At 43.1% G+C, this 23,205-nt stretch overlaps 1 protein-coding gene across 4 annotated transcripts in view; it reads right to left on the reverse strand.

Annotated features, from left to right (window-relative positions):
- The window catches only part of LOC149932442 (B-cell receptor CD22-like), a 54,252-nt gene that overhangs the window by 25,417 nt on the left and 5,630 nt on the right, over nucleotides 1-23,205 (reverse strand). For 3 of the 4 annotated variants that reach the window (XR_016472884.1, XM_090156234.1, XM_090156232.1), the window contains exons 2-7: nucleotides 20,384-20,713; nucleotides 13,170-13,496; nucleotides 10,915-11,232; nucleotides 9,013-9,309; nucleotides 7,698-7,970; nucleotides 4,495-4,764 (exon numbers count right to left, since the gene is read on the reverse strand). Coding sequence is in view for 3 of the 4 variants with exons in the window: in XM_090156234.1 (XP_090012360.1) it covers nucleotides 4,495-4,764; nucleotides 7,698-7,970; nucleotides 9,013-9,309; nucleotides 10,915-11,232; nucleotides 13,170-13,496; nucleotides 20,384-20,713 (1,815 nt within the window). In the remaining variant the exon portion in view is untranslated. The remainder of the gene's footprint in view (nucleotides 1-4,494; nucleotides 4,765-7,697; nucleotides 7,971-9,012; nucleotides 9,310-10,914; nucleotides 11,233-13,169; nucleotides 13,497-20,383; nucleotides 20,714-23,205) is intronic. The other variant, XM_090156233.1, reaches the window with a different exon arrangement.

The raw sequence follows: 23,205 nt of genomic DNA on the forward strand, positions 1-23,205 counted from the left end.
TCGCGACTTACCGTTTTGGATAACTACTTTTTGATAAAAATTTAAGTCTAATATCGGAGAGCACGTTCTGGAGTCGCGAGGGGCTTTAGCTTTGTTTTGAAGCCCAAGTGCGAATCACGCGTGATAAAAAAAACATGAGCTCGTGGCGCCGAGAAAAACATTTTTAATTTTTATCATTTTAGCCTAATATTCCGCCTATCTATCGGAAACTAGATATTTCAGCTTAGCGGAAGTCTCGCATATTTTAGACACTAGAGGGCTCTGTGCTGAGAAAACATCTTGATTACGCAATAACTATGAAAATCATTTTGGTTGTAAATCTCGTTAATTATTGTCATACTTATTGTTATTTTGTTACTTATGGTACTACGAGTAAAGACCACTTAGATCAGTGTAACGCGGTTAAGCTGTAAAGCTTTTATACGACTATCGTAGGGTAATTAGGCAATTATTTGGTCAATTCGCGATGAATAATTTACCAATTTTCGACCATAACGTTAAACACATAATGTGAACTATATTTTCCCGATTCACACGATCCAATTTCATCCGAGAAATTCTACAACCTGGCCAATTAATTAATATCCGTAGCCAACACACGCACTCGAGTAACCCCGGTAACCGAACATGCCTTTTAAGCTGCGTTCAGACTATGTGAAAATATTACGTTTGCGTCGATCGTGTCGGTTCTTTCGATTTCTTACACCGTTCAGACTTCTCAACAGAGACTTTAAATTTTCGCGCGTGTCGTTTACATTTTTTCATTTCGTTCCGCTCAAAAAGTTCATAGCAGGCATATAGCCTTATGCCTGATCAGCGCTGACTCTAGGTAGTGGCGACCTTTAGAACCATCGAAATACTATAACCAATCAGAGGTGGATAAAAAATTATTTCAATTTTTCCGCCGTTATTACTGAGCTCTGATTGGATGAACAATCACTTTTTATGTTAATCTCCGTGCAAGGTTGGTTCCTTTCTGAACGGTGAAATGAACGAACCGACGCGACCAACATAACCGAAACGACACGACCGATGCTAACGTAATATTTTCACATAGTTTGAACGCTGCTTAAGCCTTTAACGCGATAATGATATTTCTGTTAAGATATAATTTATTCCGCCATATCGACAAAAACGCGAGTAGCAATGAATAAATGTTTATTTACTCTTTGTTAAAGAACAAATTCCTTCTATAACAAGGAGGATACCATAAATATCGTTTCACGAGTGACATACTTTAAATATATTGGTCATCGTCAAAAAAACACATTCTATCGAAATTATTGTAATAATATGTTTGGCAAAAATTAGGGAAATTTAGAAAAATAAAATAAAACAAAAGTATGAATAGAACTAATTGAACAGATATTTAAAATATATAAAGCTCAAATAGAAATGCATTTGCAAGAGGAATAAAGTTTTAAATTTGGCACTAACTAGAAAACGTTTTAATTCTTAATGGTCCCCGACGCCCGAGAATTCGTTTCGTCACGACCAGATCTAGCCACTTCGCACTCCCCGATCCTAAGACCAAAACATACGCCACGCAATGCCCTGCTGTTTCTAGAGAAGCCAATAATCCGTTATCGTAGAACGTTTTTCAAAGTTTGTTGGTCCGTATATCCTCTATGTGGATTCCAATCCATGGCCAATTTTTAAAATTTCCATTGGGCTTGCATTCGCGATAATGATATTTCTGTTAAGATATAATTTATTCCGCCATATCGACAAAAGAGCTTAATTCGTTCAAAGTTGTATTTTCTCGTTAACAACTCGAGGCTAGTTTAGCCACGTGATATAAACTCCTTTTGACTAAGACCGAAGAGAGCTTTTGCCGCGGATAAGGAAAAGGAAAATCCGCTCGGGTTTATATCGAGAAAAATCGATGATAATTATTTAGACATTACTGATAACCGGCCACGACGTGATCGAGATATTTCCTTGCTAAACGAGTTTTTCGCGTGCCCTCTCTATCGGACTAATACTATAGTACTCTTCGAAACTCACCGAAGAGCCTCGGTCAAACTCTCGATATAGTGGGCGTTAGTGTTCAAGCCTTCGCTCGCCTTATTTGGTAGATTTCGAATCTCTATAATACGAGAAAGGGGTGTTAATATTCCTCGCTTTCAGCGCGTAGCCTAGAGCCACTTGATTTTCTTTGAGCGGATCAAATCGCTCACTGGCACTCTTTTGGCCTCGCGAGTCGGGAAAATAAAGAGCGAAAGAAACCATCTGGGCTACACACACTCGACCCCCCCCCCTAAAGCCTGAATGGAGAGAGAGAAAAAAAAGCGGTAAAGACCTTTGTGAATTTGACGAGTTTGTTGCTCTTTTACTCGGATTTCTCCGGCTCTATCTTAGCCTCGCCTTTCTTTTATGGTAACTTATCAACTCGAGGGACTGTAGCGCGTATATGTCCCCGTAAATATAAGCCAGACAAAAAATAGAACACTTTGGAAACGAGAGACGCGTTTCAGGGTGAGCTTTTTCCTTTTCGGTATCCGGTGTCTGCGCTGGAGGGTTCGGAGAAAAGGGGCGTATAGAATAAAAGATCGCGAAGGATGAGCTTGAGATAAACTGTCGCCGTTATATCAACTGTCTCATTGTAAATTTAGATGCTATTCTCGTTATAAGGAATCTAGGTCGTGGATTCATTCGTAAAGGATTTCAAACTTTGCCTTTCACGGTTGAAAGTGGTCGTAAATCAACTTGTAAAAAGCGCCTGTTAGCTCGCTATCTTACTAGATTTAATACGGCAGTCTGTCATTTTAAAATGCAATTAATTCGGAGTATAATTTTTGACATTATCTTATTCGTAAAGAGTCAATTTTGTTTGATGACAAGAGCGAGACAAATGAAGCCTTATATTTCGCGTATTCGTATAATCTCTGAAACTAAATATGTTAGTAAAATATTTTCCGTCGAAATACGTGATACTAGCCGCTCGCTGTTGCGATTTTCCGTTACAATGGAGTGGCCAGCACGTTCGCGATGGACATTCGGTCGCTAAGAATGACTCTTAGAAAGTCGTCACGTGGTATTAGGGGCTCGTTACGGCGAAATAAAGAGGAATAAATCATTCGGACGTTTACGACCGCTCTTCCCGCCGCGCGCGGTCTGACTTGTATTATTATTATTACGGATCTGCTGGCCAGCAATTACGACTTCTTTTTCTCTCTCTCTCAGTGCCATTCCCTTTTTCTCTCTCTCTCTCTCAGTGCCATTCCCTTTTTTCCAAAAGAGCCAGGAAACAAGCCTCAAAGAGAGCGAGGAGGAAGCCAGTACCAGCCGCACGCCGCGGAACACACGACTCAGAAATAAGAAAGTATCGGCCGCTGAGACTCATCATTTATAACGTATTCCCACGCGACTAGCCTGGCCTCGCACGCCACAATATTCTTCGTTTAGGGAAGAAGATTTGGACGCGGCCTGAAAAGAGGCTTATAATGCGCGTCGTAGGTCACGTGATTTCCTCTCTACCCTCGCACCCTGCCTTCCTTCAGCCTTTTCCTATTACCTCCAGCGATAGAATACAGCGGTATTTTTTCATCCGTATATATTGTACTCCGCCTCTGGGGGGAAAAGGTTTTTTTTTCTATTTCATAAACCCGGAGAAAGAATTTATTTTGATTAAAGGATGACACATTCATTGGTTTCCAGTAACCAGCCTTATTTATCTCCCCGGGCTATAACGAAAGAAAACTGGCGGCTTTAAGCTTATCAAAAACGAATTCCCTACTCCCCCTATTTTTTTTTATTTCGTTGAGGTCTTCATTGCTTAATTTTCCGATTCGCGCAGTTCCCCTTCGCGAAAATATAAAAAATAAAAGAAATATCATTGGCAAATTTATTAGAGGGGGAAAAACGAAAATATGTGACCTTTCCGCAATTTTTTAAACCGTAAAATATTACGCAACTTTTATGGAAGATACTTTCACGATGCTATAAATAACTATTAAACGCTTTTATGTAGCCTGAAAGCCCGAAATTGCGCCCCGGGGGACGCTATTTTAAGGGGTTCAGGTACAATCATTCCCTTACTAAAATAGCGAACAACCTGGTATTAAGAGCGAAGGCGAATAACTGTTAAAGTAAGCGCCATAACCGTGACGCGGGAGTGTCCGGTGAATTTATCTCGTACCGGGGGTCTATCCATAGGGGAATTTCTAGCGCGGCTTATGATAGCCGTAAGCCGTAAAGGCGGGGGTGATCTTTTTATATATAAATAGGCGTGAAGGTGCGAAAATAAAGAAGCGGCTGTCCTAGAAAAAAGACAGAGAAGGAATGCAATAAAAGAGAGGCGAGAAGGGAGACAACAACAACGCGAGAGGCTCCTTGTCAATTACCGGGGAGCGTCAAGAAAACGAGCGCGCCACTTATAATGGGCGCTGGTGTACGTGCGCGGGTCTACTGGCGGCCAGCGAAATACGCGGCGGCCGCAACGGGGATGGATGCTTCGGAGATGAAAAAATATCAAGAGAGACGGTAGTTTACCCTTGGCCGCTAGCGAGAAGAATCCTTTGGCTCCACCTCCGACGTCATTAACGGCCGAGCAAGTGTAATTGCCTTGGCTGGAGACGGTGACGGGGTCGATGGCTAGGGACTCGAAAGAGCCGTTGGTCTGCGGGGGGACCCCTCCGTGTTGCCATCGGAAATGACTGGGGTAGGGGAAACCGGCGTCCTCCACCAAGCAACGCAAGGTGACGGCTTTTCCTTTGACGGCCTCCGCTTCTAACTGCTGGATGATTGCTGGACCCGGCGGATCTGCAGAAGCCGCGACGATAAAAGAAGAGACAAAAAAGAGAAATAAGTGGAGAAGGAAACCCTCCTTCCATATCGCGTCCCCCCCCCCCTCCCCATATATGGGCAATATCTCTTCGTTGTTCTCTCTTTCTACTCCGCATCGTGCGGTTATAAATGCCCTTCCTCGAACCCGTATAGATCAGTCTGTCGTTCCGAGGCCTTTGGCTCCGCGACGAACGAGCGGCGTGTCTGGGAATCCGAACGTATCCCCGTCGAGCGTGACCTACATCACTATTACCTCGTTAGTAAATATTGTCATTCTCGGATACGAGGAAAGGGTCCGCCTATACACCGGAGACGTACAATTCCGTCCAGCATACATTTACAATTTAAATTTTTATATAGAGGGACGACCTACTTACGTCCCCTTTTGTAGTAAGAATTATACTTTGCTTTATAAAATAATTCGAAACATTTTCCGACGTAGATTCCCCCGGTATGGCGATATTGTTGAAAAAGAAGCGTATACTCCGTAGGAACGTGTTCGTCACGGGCACGACCCCACTTCACCCTTAGCCGGCCATTCTTTCAATTTGCCCTGATTTACACTCCAACACGTTCCATTTCGAGTCAGGGCGCGTACGTACCTCGACTCTCGTCAGCGTCCCGGGGGAATTAATTAACTTTTTGTTCCTACAAAGTTTGCCTTTTAAAATTGAACTCTTTTCAATTTTGACAGATGTACACGCGTCCCCAACCGAGAGCGAGAAAAGCGCTTTGGAGAGAGAGAAAAGACAAAAGAGTTCTAATTTTGAAACCCTAATCAGGAGAACGTGTTTGAAAAGTGTCGCGCTATTGATTCATTTACTTTTCTAATTTGAAACGGCCTTCGCCGAACCGACTCTTTTTGGCACGCTTTCTCTCTGTCCCTGTTTGCTCGGATATCGTTACTCGCGCTCAGCCCAGCGTATACTCTTTCCAACAGTACGCGCTCCTCTCACTCGGCTCGAATTTAAGACCCTCTTTAGTTTATTTTGCGAGCTAGGTAACTCGACGCGAGAGTTTTCCAAGATTCGACAAGCGAACGACGATGCCAGCTACTAAAGGGATCTGGAGTGGCTGTCCGCGGCTGCCGGGAACGGAGGGAAAGTCCTTTTGTTAAAGCTAAAGTCGAGACTGCCGCGTAATTTGATTAATTAGAAGCCAATCGGAGTGTCGACGTTTTAGGCCCCCTCCGTCGCTGGCCGCCCCCCGCGACACTCGAGTTTCGGTTCCGCTCGGCACCCGTCGCTCCCTCCAGAGTTGTGAAAATCCTGGAACCAATTTCTAATTTGTTCCATTCTTCTAAAGCGACTTAGGGCCAAAAGTAAGTTTGAAGAAAAAACTCTTCCCGAGAAGCGGGGAATTAAGGGTCACGGCGGCTGTGCAAAATATCGCTACCTAGCTGGCCGCGTTACTCTCCCGAATCGATTTGGCAATTATACTCGGGAAAGGGCGCCAGAAATGAAGTAGACGAGAGGTGAGGCGGCTAACGCTCTTCTTATAAACCCCCAGTCCGGGGTCTATAGCTGCTAGTTATTATCAACAGATAGTTCCGCGAAGACGGGGAACTAGTTTCACTCTGTCTCGGCGTAGTTCTAGCTGACTGCTGGTACTCGGTGTCGCCTCTAAGACGCTTTTCAGACGAGTGCCTCCGAGCTCGTCAAGATAATTGAGTCTACTCCATTTAAGACGGGAATGAAATCAACAAGATTTTGCCGCTAACGACACGCGTTCCAGCGTGTAGCGCGTTTAATGGGAGCGACCTCTCGTCGGGAAATTATCCGTTGGCAGCCACGGGAAAAGTCCAGACAACTCTAATTTCTCTTTTAAATGGATTTTAAACTATGACTCCTCCCAATTAAGAGGACCCGCGCCCTGAAATCTTTTCGAAGCGCCTCTTTAATACGAGTCAATCCGCGGAGCCCTTTGTCTATTGTTGGAGGAAAAATGCAAATTGAGAGCTCCAGGGGTTTTGATGGATATCCGCCAGGCGGAAGTTGTTGTTAAGCAAATCACGACGCTTATCGTGTGAAACTAACCTAGTTATTCATTCGCGACAAATCTCCCGAAGGAGTTTCTCTTTTGTTGCAAAGAGCTAAATACCTTCATTAGGAAAGAATGATTTGCAGCTGAATATCGAATCGAAGATACTTTGGTCTAATTATATTATACTGTACATTTTAAATTGCAATTTAATTCCTGAGAGATCTTTTAAATCTACCAAAATATAAAAAACTGATAATTGAGTGGTTGTCAAAAATTGAATACGTCGAACTAAATAATTTATTTTACGTTTAACTTTTGTAACTTTTATTACTTTTTGTAACACTAGATTAATTTAGAATGGAGTTAAGTTTTTGTTTTTTTTATACGCTCTCTTTGTTCACTTTTTGTTTACTTTTTTATAATTTGTTAACTACAAGTAGCTATTATAACACATTCTTTATAAAATTATATATATTTATAAATTGATAAATAACTTTCTTTATACTTTTTTGCTTATGAATAAAAATTATAAATAATATATACCTCTCTACCACGCACGAGTATGTTCTCATGTGACAAAGTGATCTAATATTGATCTGTATCTTTGTTTGCATCAATAAATCAAAATCGAATAAAATTTTAAAGGGTCTTTCGAAAACGCGCGGTTTGAAATTCGTGGCAAAAATATAATTTTTAGGCTAATGTCCTAAAATTTGTAATTTAACCGTTGAATCACGGAAAAGCACGACTCGTATTTCATGATGAAGCTTTTAAACTAATTATTTATACCAGTCCGCGATTGCGGTTGAAAGTGAGTCGTAGCTAGCCGTGATTTACAAGCATCATTTGCGGAATGTCTTCATTGGTAAGAGAGTATGGCGATTGCGTTGACGTCGCCTCGTTTAATATCGCGGCGCATCACTCACATTGTATCAGGACCGGCTGCGACTCCGAGCGTGGACTCCACCCGGCTTCGTTCTGTCCTTCGCAAGAGTAGATGGAGCTGAAGGAGCGATCGACGGCCGTTAGGACGAAGTAGGCGGTACTCGTCTCCCCGATGAGCGTTTCGTTTTGGTACCATCGGACCGTTTTCAGTTGATCCGGGTTTCCCGCCAGCACCTCGCAGCTCATGGTAATGTTCGTCTTGCTTCCCTCGACGATACTGTTTCGGTCCAGCTTCAGCACGACGATCGGCACGTCTAAAGGGTGATGGAGAGAGAGAAACGAATCGGGTCTCTATGAAATTAATTTAATTAATTAAACCGTATAGCGTCCTGTCTTCTCCGGGAGCGAATTGTCGCGACTCGGCGTCTCCTTAGAGTGTCTTTAAGGATAATGAATACCTAAATTTGGATCCCGAGCGGGACTAACGCGAGTTATTGGTGCGCGAAGAAGGTAAACAGCGGCACTTATATTATATGGCGAGCGAGGCCTAACTCGGCGCCGATAACAGTCCTAATCCCGCTTCACTCATTTTCAGCGCGTTTACTGGAACTCAATTTCCGCGGGCAAATGAGGGGCTAGATGCCAATAGAGACGGAGATCTCGCTGTAAATATTCCTATTAGGTACGCGCTGTACGACATCTTACACCCTCTTTCCCTAGGCACGCGTAAGAGTACATCGGGGCTAAGTAGAAGCGGCTCCGCGTGGTAATGGTCAATTGGAATTCTGGTCCTTGGCGTCTCGAATGGTTTAAATTAGAGAAGGCCCGCTGATAGTCGCCACTCCCGCCACCCACCGCTTTTCATTCATCGAGCCGATCGATATCGTCTATTTATCCGGTGTACCGGTAATTGGCAATGTGTACTTTTAAAAGGGTCCTTTTCGCTCGACGGGCGGCTAAGCGCGCAACTGGGCGTATACGATATACGGAGAGGGCGAGAGGGAATACTCATTTAGAGCGGTGCAGCCGCGTATATCTTCCAATCGAACGAGGCGCATCTGCCGTTATACATTGTATACCGGATGGTTTCGCTTAGAAGATAAATATTTCGCGTCATTTAGCTAAACTGGAAAATACGGTCTCTTTCGGTGACCGAGTGACCCGAGTTTTAGTCGCTACGTGGCGCCGCTATCTGGCTGTTCGAGGGCTGTTCCCCTTTTTTCGCGAGCGCCGGTGTAGGAAAAAGAAAGTAATGATGGGTATAAGAACGAGGCCGTTATCGAGTCGAACTCCGCGAGAAAGAGAAAAATATCGGACTGAGAGAGAAGAAAGAATGAGAGAAGAGATAACACGTACACATGACGTCGAGGAGAAGGGCGTTGGAGGAGTTGTCCCTTCCGAAGGCGTTTCGGGCTTCGCAGCTGTAGGAACCGGAGTCCTCCCTGGAGACGTTCCGAAGTCGGAGGACCGTCGCCAGCGGCCTTCTCGTTTTGCTCTCGCCTTTCCTCCTGGCCTTGGGAATTTTGCCGTCTTTGTACCAGAGAATATCGGTGACGTTAGGCGGATTAGCGTCGAAAGTGCAGGTAATATTGGCAGCTCCTCTTTCCGGGATCGAGAGCTTTCCTTCGGGAGACACCGCCACGGCCGGAGGGTCTGCGAGCGCGTCGGACGAGCCCGCAAACAACGGCGTGCCACGCGTCGAGAACGGAGATTGGGAGCGATCACGACGAGGAGAGGAGGGAAAGAGAGCGAGAAAAAGATAATGTATTCGGCCATTCGTAATGTCCGAAAGGAGGTCGTCGCGAAGACGGCGAGAAGAGCCATTAACCCGCCGCCATGCCAGGAGATGACGCCAAAGCTACTGGGAGCTATTGCCGGGAGGAGGGGTCGGCCCCTATCGAGGACAAATCCATTCCCAAACGAAACCCTTGTTTGCTTCGAGAGAAAGGGAAGCCCTTCCAGATATCTAGCTTTATTATAGGCTTTTAGTTGGGCCGAGAGAGGCCGAATGTCAATCTTGAACGAAGATTTCTTTCACTCGTCCCTTATTCCCTCGCTTATAGTATTCTCGGAAAAGGATATGGCCACGGATTGAAAGAACTGCCAAGAGGAAGGATATATAGGCGCGTGTACAACTCGCTCCCCGAAAATAATAGAGTCGAACCGTCGGATCAGTCCCTCTGGTTCCTTTTCTTATCGATCGTTTTATTCCTTACGCGAACTTTATAAAATCCTTCATTTCGCGCAAACTTTTTAATATTATCGGTCATATTCAAACCTATTGCGTTCTGGTATCCGTAGAGTCATCGATAAAAAATCGAAGGCTATTTTGGACATAAAAACGCGAGTAGCAATGAATAAATGTTCATTTACTCTTTGTTAAAGAACAAATTCCTTCTATAACAAGGAGGATACCATAAATATCGTTTCACGAGTGACATACTTTAAATATATTGGCCATCGTCAAAAAAACACATTCTATCGAAATTATTGTAATAATATGTTTGGCAAAAATTAGGGAAATTTAGAAAAATAAAATAAAACAAAAGTATGAATAGAACTAATAGAACAGATATTTAAAATATATAAAGCTCAAATAGAAATGCATTTGCAAGAGGAATAAAGTTTTAAATTTGGCACTAACTAGAAAACGTTTTAATTCTTAATGGTCCCCGACGCCCGAGAATTCGTTTCGTCACGACCAGATCTAGCCACTTCGCAATCCCCGATCCTAAGACCAAAACATACGCCACGCAATGCCCTGCTGTTTCTAGAGAAGCCAATATTCCGTTATCGTAGAACGTTTTTCAAAGTTTGTTGGTCCGTGTATCCTCTCTGTGGATTCCAATCCATGGCCAATTTTTAAAATTTCCATTGGGCTTGCATTCGTGATATTTCGTTGTATTTAAATATCCTCTTCCCGAGATTGCGTATAAATACAATTTAATCCAACTAAAATATTTCTCAAGACTCGTTCTAAGGCGGGCAATATATTGGGAATTTTTGAAGACACTCAAATCGCGCTGGGAGTGAAAAAAAAAGTGGCGCGTATGGGTAAACAAACGGAAGCCTAAGATCCGAAAAGCGATATTTTTGGGAGTGACAACTTTTCAAAGAAAATTTTTAAAATTACGATAAATATTTATTAGATTTTTCAGTTCGTGTCTTTCGCGTAAACATACTTTGAAAACGGGGGCACTTTGTCTAATGGAAACATTTAAGAAAAAATGAATTAACGCAACTTCGAAACGGACTTACAGAGGACGTGTAGTTTGGCCGCCGTAAGTAGTGGCGCTTCCTGCCGTTTCTTCAATACTTCGTTGGTACCCTTGCAGAAGAATTCCCCCTGATGGTCGTACCTTAACGCGGTGAAGACTAAGGTACTCGATGTCCGATACGTTCCTTCGCTCATTAGATCTTTGGAAGAAGGAGGCTGCGGCCTGACGATGTCCGATCGGTTGTACCAGGTGATATTGGCCGCTGGCCGTGCTCCGTTGACGGTACACGTTAAGGAAACCATCTCACCGGCCACTACGTGCGCCTGCGGGCTTCGAACCAGAAGAGAATGCGGCCTCACTGTCAAAAAAATGATTTTTAAAAAATAATACCAGCTCGATGTAAGTCTCATTACGCTCCCGTCGAGTCACCCTAAAAGTGGACGCGCCGGTCCGGGGGAAATTCTTTAGATTTTGAAGAGGGAACTGAGTCGTAAAAAGAACGTCGACTAGATTGGGTTAACAAGGTGTTTTCTCCGCTGGGGAAAGCGAAGGAGAAGAGGCAAATCCTATTAAAGGATCCCGAAAAAGAGCTTTTTAAAGCGGACGGCAGCCGCTTACAAGTTGAGAGAAAGGTGGTTGCGGGGAAGACACACGCCGCGGAGGATGAGGAGAGGGAATTATTGTTTCTTTCTCGAAGGGTCTTGTCTGATTCCGGGGGAAAGCGGCCATCATCTCTTCGGGTTCTTAAGTGGATCCTTTACCCTAATTGGATTAGAGGAGAGCTCGGGGAAATCAAAACCATTTCGTGGCCGCCACAAACTCCTCCATTCCAGGTATTCCTCCGCAGACCCTTAGGAACCTTTTTTCGCTTTCTTAATTCGCGTTAATATTGCGAGACGCTCCGAGCCTGTAAATGGCCCCAAGTACGCGCGAGGATACAAGCTCGTTTTGGATACCGGGAAGATTCTATTCGCGCTCTTTCAATTTCATATTCACCTTGGAAAATGTTAGTCTTTTCTTTTTGGAAAGTATAAACATTCTCAACCTTTCGGTATTTCATTAAGGAAGATAACCCTTCACTTTTTTTCTTATCTGAAGTTTAAATTTCATAGAACGACCCTTCCCCGTCGTTTCGAGTAATTTAACCATCTCCAGCCGGTTCTACAAATCTTGGGAACGGGCGCGTGAAAAATCGTCCTTAGGCGCAGCGACAACGGTCGGTAGGGTTCGACCCGGCTCGGAGGTAAATTTATTGAAATCGTTCCGGAGCTGGAATGCAATTTAGAAAGAGTAGAGGACCTTCACTTTCTCTCTCTTAACGAGTTCCTATTCTCTTATCGGCCAGAATTCCCGGGAGTCAATTAAAGGATTATTACCTCCAAAAAATAGCGACCCGGTCCCACTCGGTCGACCCCCGGTACGCGATGGATAGGAAGGACGAAAATCTTGGCCTTCGTTGTACGCGACACGGGCTTGAAATTTCTGGCACCCGAGAGATTTTCAAAAAGAGGGGATTTTTTTAACGAACTCAACCCTTTTTCTTCTTCGACTTTTTACCGTGATAACATTGTCGTTCGAAACTAGGGCCGACCTTTTTCTAGCGAGGGATTTTTCCATATATATATATTTTTTTTTATTATTATTCGCTTCCTTTGATATACGTCTTTTATAGAGTTTCCTAAACTGTTGGACCGTTTGATACAAACGATATACACGGAGTTTCCTAACGAGGTGGAAACGAACTAATGGTGGCTGGTTGGGCCGGCTACGTGATGCCGGGTTTGGAATCCGTTGAAACGGAGAAGGCTCGTACTTGGAAGCGCGCCACCAGTTCCGGGGAGGCCAGAGGGAAACGAGAGAGGCTAGAAGGGCTCCGTAGCCAATCTATGGAAATTGAAGGTGGAGCGACGGCGGTGGCGCTAAGAGCAATTTAAAAGAAAATCCCTCGGGAGGGTCGAAACATAACTCAAGAACCCGTGATTAGGAAAAAGGGGTTGAAATAGAAAAGGTCCCAACTTCTTCGACGTATGATTTTTTTCCCTTCTCTCCGTCGCTTTAAAAGAGGTTCGAGTCCGCTTTTGAGGTCGATTCCGCGGGGACCGAACCGACTTTGATCGCGATAGTATGCACTTTCTTTTCGGGGCTCTTTTTTAATTGGAATGTCTTTTCCCGCAATTCGAAGGTTTTTATCATCCACGAACGGATTTAATTTATTCGAAAACTTTTTATTTCTATCACGAGTCCGACCGGGGTTTCTTAACCTTTTGACCCGCGAGGTCGTCGATCTAGACTTACCGTGAACGTCGAGTTTGATCCATTTCTCTTGCGGAGTTTTGGTGGCGTTCGTCACGACGGCGCAGACTAGTTTCGCTCCCAGATCCCATCGTGTCAACACGAAGCGCACCTGTGATATGACGTCAAAGGTTCCGTCGGGTTCAGCCTTCATTCTCGTCTTGGACAGCATGACCCGCGTTCCGTTGAACCACGTGACCTTGGGCGGAGGGCGGCCGCCGCGCGACTTGCAGTTGAGAGTGAGGGGCGAGCCCTCTACGAAGGGACCCACTTCGGTGCCGTTGAGAGCCACCTCGCTCTCGACCTCTACGACCGGCTCGGAGGGAACGACTGCGCGCGAGGGGTGAGAAGAAAGACATTAACTTTTGAAAGCAATAAGGCTTATTGGGTGCCACTCTCGGGGACCCGCCGAAGAAATTTATCTCTCCTTCTTCGGTCGGGGAGCCAACCCCGGCTCTTTCGCCCTCTTATCGAACCGGGGCTGACGTCGACTGCGAAGGTCGAAACCCCAAACCTGTTGTTTAATGTCGGGTCCACCGGTGTCGACCCAAAATCGCGTCTTAAACGTGGTCGATTTCGAACTCTAGTCCTTCTCGGGAGCCCTTTCTTACTACTCCAAAACGAAATTGACCTCTGCCTTTTTTACGGGCGTTTTTCGACGACTCGAACGGTTTCTACCGTCGAGAAGCCGCCAAAAACTGTATCGATTGAGAAGTGTCGGGGTGTAAGAAAGGAGTGAAGCGGGACGAGTAAAAACGGGACTTATGTTTTGGTGAAATAAATGTTCGTAAGCCAATAAAGAGTTTTATTGTCCGACGTGAAGATCCACTTTAGAAAGCCCCGGACCTTAGTCGCCTCTCATCGACACCCGACGGAAAAGCCCGCAGCCTTATTCCTCCAGCCATTCCTCTCCACCAGCGCCAATTTAAGAAACAAAAAAAGAGTCACCCGCCGACTCGGGCGATAATTTACGATAGAGTTAGTTTACGGCTCTAGCAGCTTCGAGACTCGAGGTCTGCCTGTTCCTGGGCTCGACCGACGAAAGGCCGAATCGATATTTGGAAAAGGGCGCTTTTCAACTTGACACGAAGAGTTTGGTAAGAAGTACCCTTTAAAGCTTATTGGCCCTGTTCCGAAAATTCCAACCGTACGGAAATATCGGAGAAACGAAGAGGCCGAGGCCTCGCTGGGAGGGAGGAAGAGGCTGAGAGAAAAGCGACTCGGAAAGAGAACGAAGGGTTAGTTTCGTCCCCAGGCGACGCGTAGTCGCCCGATAACCGCCCACGCGTCTCTTCCTTTCGATCAGCCAGAGCCCCGCTACTCTGGATGCTAGAAATCGGGCTGAAATATCATCGTGTTTCATTCGTGACCCCTATTATATAGATTGGATGAGAGAGACTTCCCTCGCGCTTTTATGACTTATATATTCGAAGATGCTGACGTTACTAAGGGGAATCATTTCACGTTACTAAGGGGAATCATTTCAACCCGCTCTTTTCACGTGCTGCTAAATTTATTCCCATAACTACCAAGCTCACTCCACTTTCCATTTTTTATCTCTTTATTGATGATTGAAGAAAAATGGGGGATAGAAATCTTGATTTTAAAGAAATTATTTTCGACTTAAAATTCTGTAGATGTTCCCATTTCCATATAAGAGCGAAGATTGAATATTTTAACGATTCCGCGCGCCAGAATAACGTTTCGACGGAACTAGTTGGGAAGGCGGGGCTGGGGGTAAAGTTGTCTCCCTTCTTTTCTTTGATTGCGAAAGAATAGGCGAGCGAGAGGAGCGTTCAATAATGGCTCGAACATTCGCTATCTTTTTCTCTTTTTTTCGCTCTCTCTTGAACTCGAAAGCCATTCCCGAGAGGAAGAACTGGCGATGCGGAAAAGCCTAACGGTAAACGGTAGAAACAAAAGGTAAGGGGGTGGGGGGAATCCAAACCCCTCGACCCCCTACCCGAGCCTCCCGATTCTCTTTCGGAAGGTGCTCGTCTGACCTAGACTCCTCTATAACCGAGGGAAAAAGACCAAAAAAAAATATATATTCAAGATGGCGGTCGTTCGACCCAGGAATCCGTGACCTCGAGGTTTACCAGATATAACGTATCCGAACCTTGGAAAAAGCCGTTAATTTTTTTTTCTCTTGACTCTCACCCCACTCCTCCCACTGACGCTTGTGTACCGTGGTTTCGTCTGTATTTAAACAAGTTTTAAGTTAAACCCATTCCTTTTATTCCTTTGTTTGTGAAAACTGTACGGTGGCCCTTTGAAACCATTTTCGATCCCAAATCCCCATTTTTTGGTTTTCGTTGCTAGGAAGCTTTATACTTTTGTTGAAAACAAAGAAATTTTTGACAGCTTGAATAATCCCTCTCTTTTTAACGCCCCCGTTTTCTTTGGCTTGTTGAATTGCAAATTTTAACTTTATCCAAATTCGGTGGAAATACACGTAACAAGGGAATTTTTACTTTTATTTTATGGCGAATTTCGTTTTTGTTCTTTCGAGATAAAGCTAGTCGCTTCTACTTAACGTTCATTTTCATTTACGAAAACGCTATTAAAGCGAAGGACACGTTGGAACTAGCCTTACTTTAATAGAAATCATTAGTTCCTGAAACTAACGGCGACGAAACACGAGAGTCTTCGAGATTTTGATAGCGGTATCAGGTTGGATACTTTTTCTCTTAAAAAAACCTCATTTATTCCATTCTCGGCCGTATAGTTAATTTAATTCGTTTGAACGCGCGACAAGGAATTAATTTATTCATTTATTATCCAAGAAGCGGATTGTCTGTTCGCGCGAAAAAAGGTGAACTTTTTACCTCGGTCTATTTTGTTTTAAGTAAAAATAACAGAGACGGCACACCAGGGATTTTTTTTACTGTTACAAAGTATATAATCAGGGTTAAGTCTTCCGCGGGGAACTATATACATACGCGTGTCGACGTTGCATAAAATATTCAATGTATTTCTCGCGTGAGCAACGTTTTCCCCTCGAGACTCGCGTAGAGTAGGTGGGAGCCCATTGCGGAATAGCCTCTGTTCGCTTTTTTATTTAATGAAAAAGGTAATCAAGGAGGCCGAGCACGGTGCGCGAGTCTGAGGAGCCTCTGGTAACGAGCCCAACTTCTATTTTTCACGCCCGAGTCAAATAGGCTTTACAAGTTTCCCCGTAATTAGGAGGAAGGCTTTCGACGACGGGATCGAAAAAGAGACTCGCGCGGATTCTCCCCGCAAGAAGAAGCGCGGAGGCGTGCGATGGACTTTTACTCGCGTCGTTAAAGATTATAGGAACGAGCCAATTCGATTTCGGCAAAGAAGGACTTTTATCCGTACCCACTGTTACCACGTCTTTTCGAAGATTGGATTACAATCATTAAAATGGTGATAAAGTTTCGGCATATGAATTAAACAATTTGGGATACGTGTAGACAGGAATTCAGACCTAGAACTAGGAATGGTTATCTCGGCCGATTTCCGTCTCTATCTATAGGGGACCGTTTTTTTCATCATTTTGAAGTCAGAGCATACGTGTTTTCTCTTACGATTTTCATTGGCTTAAAATCTCCTACCAAAAATATCATGGACCCCCCCAATTACCTAATATAGTCGTCTTCTAGATAATCTGGACAAACCTAACCCTAAATTTCGAAATGGCCGGGCAGTCGAAAGTAAAACTAAACCTATTAAAACAAAAAATAAAATCAGTTAAATTAGATGAAGTTTTTAAAGAACAAAAACGTTGGATAGGGAATTGTTATTTTAATTTCACGGAGAGCCGCCAAAAGATACTGGAATTCAATGGGAATAAGGAAAACACGTTCAAATCTTTATACAAAGCTTTGTGGGAAAAATGCATTAATGATTTTATAGTAAATAAGAAAAAGGCAAAATTTTTACGGGTTTTGGTACTCTACCAATTCGAAAACGGAAGATAAATAGGCGAACTTGAAGAGCAGACGACAACAAAACTACAGTTGTAAAAACGGGAGGTTGCGCGGGGTAAAAACTCCCAAAGAGGGGAGACGGGTGCGAGAGGGGCGATTTTTTCTCATTCACGTCACCGAAAACGGTCCCCGAGATGCCTTGGACGAATAATTACTGGACTTGAAACCTTAGCCAAATCTCCGGTTCCACAATTTGCATCGCCCGTCAACGCTTCTACCGAGAGAATCGCGAAATATTTCTATCCAAATACAAAACACGTGCGTAAAAATGTCAGATTCCGTCGTCTGCTCCGCAATTTTTAATAGAAATGAGGCTTTTGGAATTTTAATAGGCTTTAGATTATTCAGTAATAATTGTATTGAAATGAAAATGAAAGGGTATTGATTTAATTTATTTAAATAGGAAGTTCATTTTAATGTTTTTGTACATATAGTTTGTGTGGATTTTTAAATAGATTATAAATTTAAAAATGCTTAGTCAAAATGGAAATAAAGATGAAAGCTTTGATGACAGTGACGAGCTAAGAACGCTAGTCCTTTCGGCGTCCGCTAATATTGGGCACGTGTTTAGTATTTGGATAGAAATCTTTCCAACACTTGACACTACGGCGTTACAAGCGGTGCTGTCGTAAAAGCACCAAGCGCGCCATTTGGTTTCGGGTCCAGTAATTATTCGTCCAAGGTAATACTAAATCTAAGCTAAGAATATTTTTTTTAAGTATAAAAGGCAAAATCTTGAATTATTTGTCAAAAGCATTTTCGAGAGAGTATGAATCTAATTTCCTATTAAAAGAATAAATTATCCTTCAAATCATACACAATTTCAATTTCAATGTCCGATCGATTTTGATCGTATTTTTATCTGGATCCTTTGGTTTTGAAGTTTCGAACCGAACGAGAAAGCAATGACGATCCCGTCTGCTGGAGAAAGTAGAATGACTCTTAAAAGCCTACTGTTTGAGCAATTTTATCCCTTCTAAAGTATAGTCTTTTAAGCCGTATTATCGCGTACTTTTCCATTGGAGCGCCGCTCGCCGATTGTTATTAACGATCTTCTCCCGGTAATAGAGATCGGGCACATTTCGCCATTAAGGCTATAAATCTTACCTTCGCCCTTCGCGTCTCACTTGACCGACCCCCCCCCCCCTCCTGCCTTCACCCTCACTCGAGCACGCTTTTTTCACCCCCCCCCCCTGGATCAAAATATAATAGTTCCTTCGCTATTCTCTTTATACGCGTAGATACGGTACCTTAACTTTTATAATCGGAGAAACTCCAAAGTTCTTGGAAGAAAATAAGCGCTGAAACCTTTTAAGAATTCTTTTTATATACACGCTTTTCTTTCCACTTCGCTTTCTCAGCGTCAGAGGTCACCACTTTCCCTTTTATGTATTTTTAACGAAGCTATTAGTCGAGGTGATTACGCGTTTTATTATAAAAAAAAGTTCCGTCTTGTATTTTTTTCCTTTCGCGTTATTTCCCTTTTATCCTATTCCTCACTGTAAGGACGAAATGTACCGAATTGCATCTTTTATCATTGCAAATATGATTTGGGGCCCACCAACAAATAGTGCGTAGAGAAATATTAGTCTAGACTATTACCGGAATCGATTTGTTCCCGAAAGCGTTGCCTTACAGCCCAACTGACGTATCCGCTAACTCGCGGTAATCTATTTCATTTAGCCGTTATCATAATTTATTTTTACGTTTATAAGAGATTGGGGCTTGAAATATTATCTTGTAGCGTGATTTCTTAGGTTATACGGAAAATCTCTATACCTGAAAGCATTTCATTTATATTTACGAATTGCGTGCTTTCATCTCTATATGTTTTCTATATCTCGATCTACATTATCGTAATTTATGTTCCATAAGTATGGCTCTTTAGATAATATTTATACCGCGGAGGAAGGCATTAGAGGAAGCAAATCGCTGTGATTAATCACCTTGCGCCAGAAGGGAACTGGTGACGTTTTATAGACAGGTGGCCATAGTACCCTCTCGGTTCCACAAAGGGTGAAACATTATTTCGATCGCACAACTACTTCATATTCCGTATGGATTCATACCTCTGTTCCTTAGTAAAGTGACCACCCACATGCCCACATGGTCAGAACGCCTCTATTTTTTACGCTAAATTATAGGAAGTGTCCTACTTAAAGAGTGTATATTAGACTTATGATATTATCGAATATATTGGATTGAGGTCTCCATTGGTAATCTTAGCCGAAGAGGCAATAAAAAATAGGCAAGAATGATTGTCGAAAGACTGGCCACGTATACTTCGGACATGATATCGAAACACGGGGTATATCACTTTTTTTTCTTCTTGGAAAACTTTTATTTGCCTTTCAGACAAACGTGGTATCCTATTTGCCTTTTAAAGGATACGTAGGACGTTTTCCGTCGTAGGCCTTTCTTCTTCTGGCCGCTTGGCATTCTCTTCGTGATCGATTGAGAGAAAATAAATTTAGTTCCGCGAAACTTTCACGCTGTTATACGCGTCATTTGCCATTCTCTCGTTCGCTACTTTTCGTCCGCTACAAGTTCCGTTTCTTTCTCCGCGCCGTTCCGTATATAAAACATCTTTGCAGGCTTCGCTCCGTCGCTCTTGAATAGACATTTGCTAGAATAAAAATACCGATGACGGAAGAGAAGCCTAGTCTCCTGTTTAGAATTTATACGTTAAGCGACCGCCGACGATAATGATTTCTTATTTTTCGAAATAGGAACGGTCGCTACGAAACTTTCTCTAAAGTAATTTACTAAATACGGTCCGGAGACTTCGAATAGTATATCGGTAAAGTCCGCAGTTGGGAAGTTTTGGAACGCGTTTCAACGCGGAGTTCGGTCGTTTTCTCGAACCAATTCTTAACTTTGTCGTCGGCCGTAATTTCTTTCAACGTATATATTCGCTCCGTCGATCGAAGTGGCTCCGAACGCCGAGCTTTAAAACCATATTAGCTCGTCCGCTGTAGAAAGGAAAATTACATTTCTTTCCAGTAAATTCGACAAAAGCGTTTATAGCTTCGGCGACCGTAAAAGGGGTCCACTTTGGACCAGGCTTTAACGTTCGCTCTCGCTTTATCCAATTTATCAAGAAAGCGTAAGCTTTTCGCGTCGACTTTTAGCCCGTTTAAAAAGTTAGGAAAAAGGTGTCGAGGAAAGGGTGGTGTGTGGCGGGTTATCAAGGTAGAGTAGCTCGGGCCGGAAGTTGGATGGTACAGAATTCGGGGGACGTACGTGTAGTAGCGGCGTACTTACTGAAAGCGTGAAGCTGGACGAATGAGAGGGAGGGACACTTTCCGTGGACGTAGGTGACGTCGCACTTGTAAGCGCCTTCGTCTTCTATGCTTAGCGATTTGATTCTCAGGTAGGCGGCGTTCTTCTCCAAAAAGAAGGAGGCCTTTTCCGGGTCTGTCAATTGACCCATGGGCGTTTCGTACGAGTCGCTGTACAAATAGACGCGCTTCCATTCGGTCGAAGTGTTCTTTGTCCACGTAATGAAATAAACCCTTCCGCACATTGTCACGTTCACATCACAGGGCAACACCACGTCGTCTCCCACTCTGCCGCCGATCGTGTACTCTCGACCTGCAACAAACATTTCGTTAAATTTTATTCGAGTCAAAAGCATGCTTGGCCAAGCGCCTGGTGGGTCGCGTCTTTCTCATGACCGTTTAAGCCCTTCAGTTGGCTTAATGAAAAAATATCTCATTTACCGATTTTTAGCACCATCGTAGGCCTTATATTATGGAATCGTAGGCTCTAATATATCCTAAAATTTTCGTAGGCCCTAGGCACTTTGCCTAGTCTGCCTTATGGATAAAACGGTCCTGGTCTTTCTAAGCGCCCCAGATCCTAAAAGTGACATTATCCATACTCAAAAGCTAGTATACCCGCCAACCTCAGCTCCCTCATTCAATGAATTGACCATTGGGGTGACACTCTATTATTCCTATTGACCGTTGGAGATTGGAATTCATTTTATTTTTGAAAACACTTTTTTTGTTATTCAGAGGTTAGCGATTGACTTGCGCAAAATATATATATATATATTAAAAAAATTGACAACGAATTGTTCTCGTGCACAAGCGCAAAAAGTTTATTTTAAAATAAACTTTTTACGCTTGTGCACGAGAAAAATTCGTTGTCAATCTAATTTTTTTAATATATACGTTTTTTTGCTATTTGGTTGACACGGTTAAAGCGGATTACCTGCTCATCGTTACTTGAGAACCTCAAAAGAGGCTTCTCCCTGATTTAAAAGGGATTCACTGTATTGTGTTGAGTAAATATACATTCATTCATGCCGCGTTTAGAACACTTCAACCATTGAGTTGGGAATAAATAGAGGTACAACTAAATCTGGCTGGCGCGGGACCAATTTCGTGGAATAAGGAGACTTTATCAACTTTATCGTTCTACCGTGGCGGCATCTGTCTCTAGTGTGGCAACGATATTGCAATTGAATTTTTTCGCGAATCTGATGCGAAATTGAAATGTATGATTTCTCGTAACAAACAAAACTTTGAAGTTGTTTAAAAATAATTTTATTCTGTCAACACGATCCTTTTTAACTTAAGTTACGGCGAGTTAGCTAATAATTATTTATTTTTAGCCATATAACTTTACAAAATATAGATGGCGCTACCGCCTAATTATAAAGATGAATTTTGTACAGTCTTAGTTGTAATTCTAGCAGTATTATTCCAAATTCAATGACTTCAACAAGCAAGTTGGCCTATTTTTGTTCTGCCATCTTTTTCAAAGTTACTTCATTTCATGAATTAAAATGAATGGCGCCATTAAATTCGAACACGCTTAGGTGGCTTACGGATCTAACTATATTTTTTAAGTAAAAAATTGTCTCCGAGAAACACAACCCAGGTAGGGCGATAAAAATCTCTCAATTGCCCATTTGATTAAAACGGCGCAATTAAAGTAGTTTCGTCCCTCTGGCATGAACGCTTACAAGCTTTACCAGGGAGAAGTTGTCTCATTAATATTAAAACCGAATGGCACTCTTTTTCCACAGGCGCCGGGTGCATTTGTCCTAAAGTAAGACAGCGTGTGGCTGAAGTCCCCCGGCATATGAGAGATAAGGAAAGGGCGGAGGACCAAGTCAGTACCAGCCTGGAACCGATAGAAGAACCGCGAGTGGGGTCGAGATGAGTCGCGACGGAGGGGTGGAAGAGAGAGGATCTACCGGATCGTTCTCCCCTCCCTAGACCCCAGTTAATCCGCGTATAAAACCATCATTCTGAAACCGTTAGGTAAGCTTCTATTTAGAAAACCTCCTCTGTAAATCTTTGTTCCGAATCACCAATTATTGGGCGACGCTGTCGCGGCTTTGCCCTCGGAAGCTCTCTCTCTCTCTCTCTCTCAGCGTCTCTGTCTTTAGCACGGACTCTTTACCTCTGGTATCGTTCCTTCCGGGAGGCAAAACCCGAACTTCTACGTAGCGGCTAATGTTCTCCGAGGTCGCCAGTCCCCGGGGTGTTGGCGTCTTCCATATACGGTCAGCACCCTAGTGAGCTTCAACTTGTTCCGCGTAATTGGCTTTCGGATTCTCCGGAATCTAGCCGACATATCGAAGTGTACTACAATAAGAAGGGCTTTCGCCATCGCTTTCACGAGAAAGGAAAAACGCATCCATACCTTTTATTGTAAACTAGCTTTTCGCAATCGGAAATAGAAACTAAAAATGATATTTTCTTTAATCAGTGATATTCCCTCGTATAGTCAATATATTTAACGATAAATCAGGAAATTTGAGAACGTAAACAATAAAGTGACGATAATGTTTGTTGTTGCGCATTTCATCGTATAAAAGCGGAAATGTGACGTATATATCTATTTTATTTCACCGGTATCTGCTTGTTTATCGATTTGACTTCGAGGAAATAGCCTCGAGTCACGAAATTCGTAAAACATAGAATAGATTACGTAATTGTTTTCTTAATATAACAGCGATAGTTTATTTTGAAAATGGATAAAGAAAGAAAAACGCGTTTTATGATCTGTTTACAGCGAACTTCAATTATATTTAAAGGGATAAGAATAATCCGAGGTAGTTTCTTTTC

Source organism: Leiobunum rupestre, chromosome 8 (genome assembly GCF_980474605.1).
Source record: "Leiobunum rupestre chromosome 8, qqLeiRupe1.1.hap1, whole genome shotgun sequence".
Lineage (NCBI taxonomy): Eukaryota > Metazoa > Arthropoda > Arachnida > Opiliones > Sclerosomatidae > Leiobunum > Leiobunum rupestre.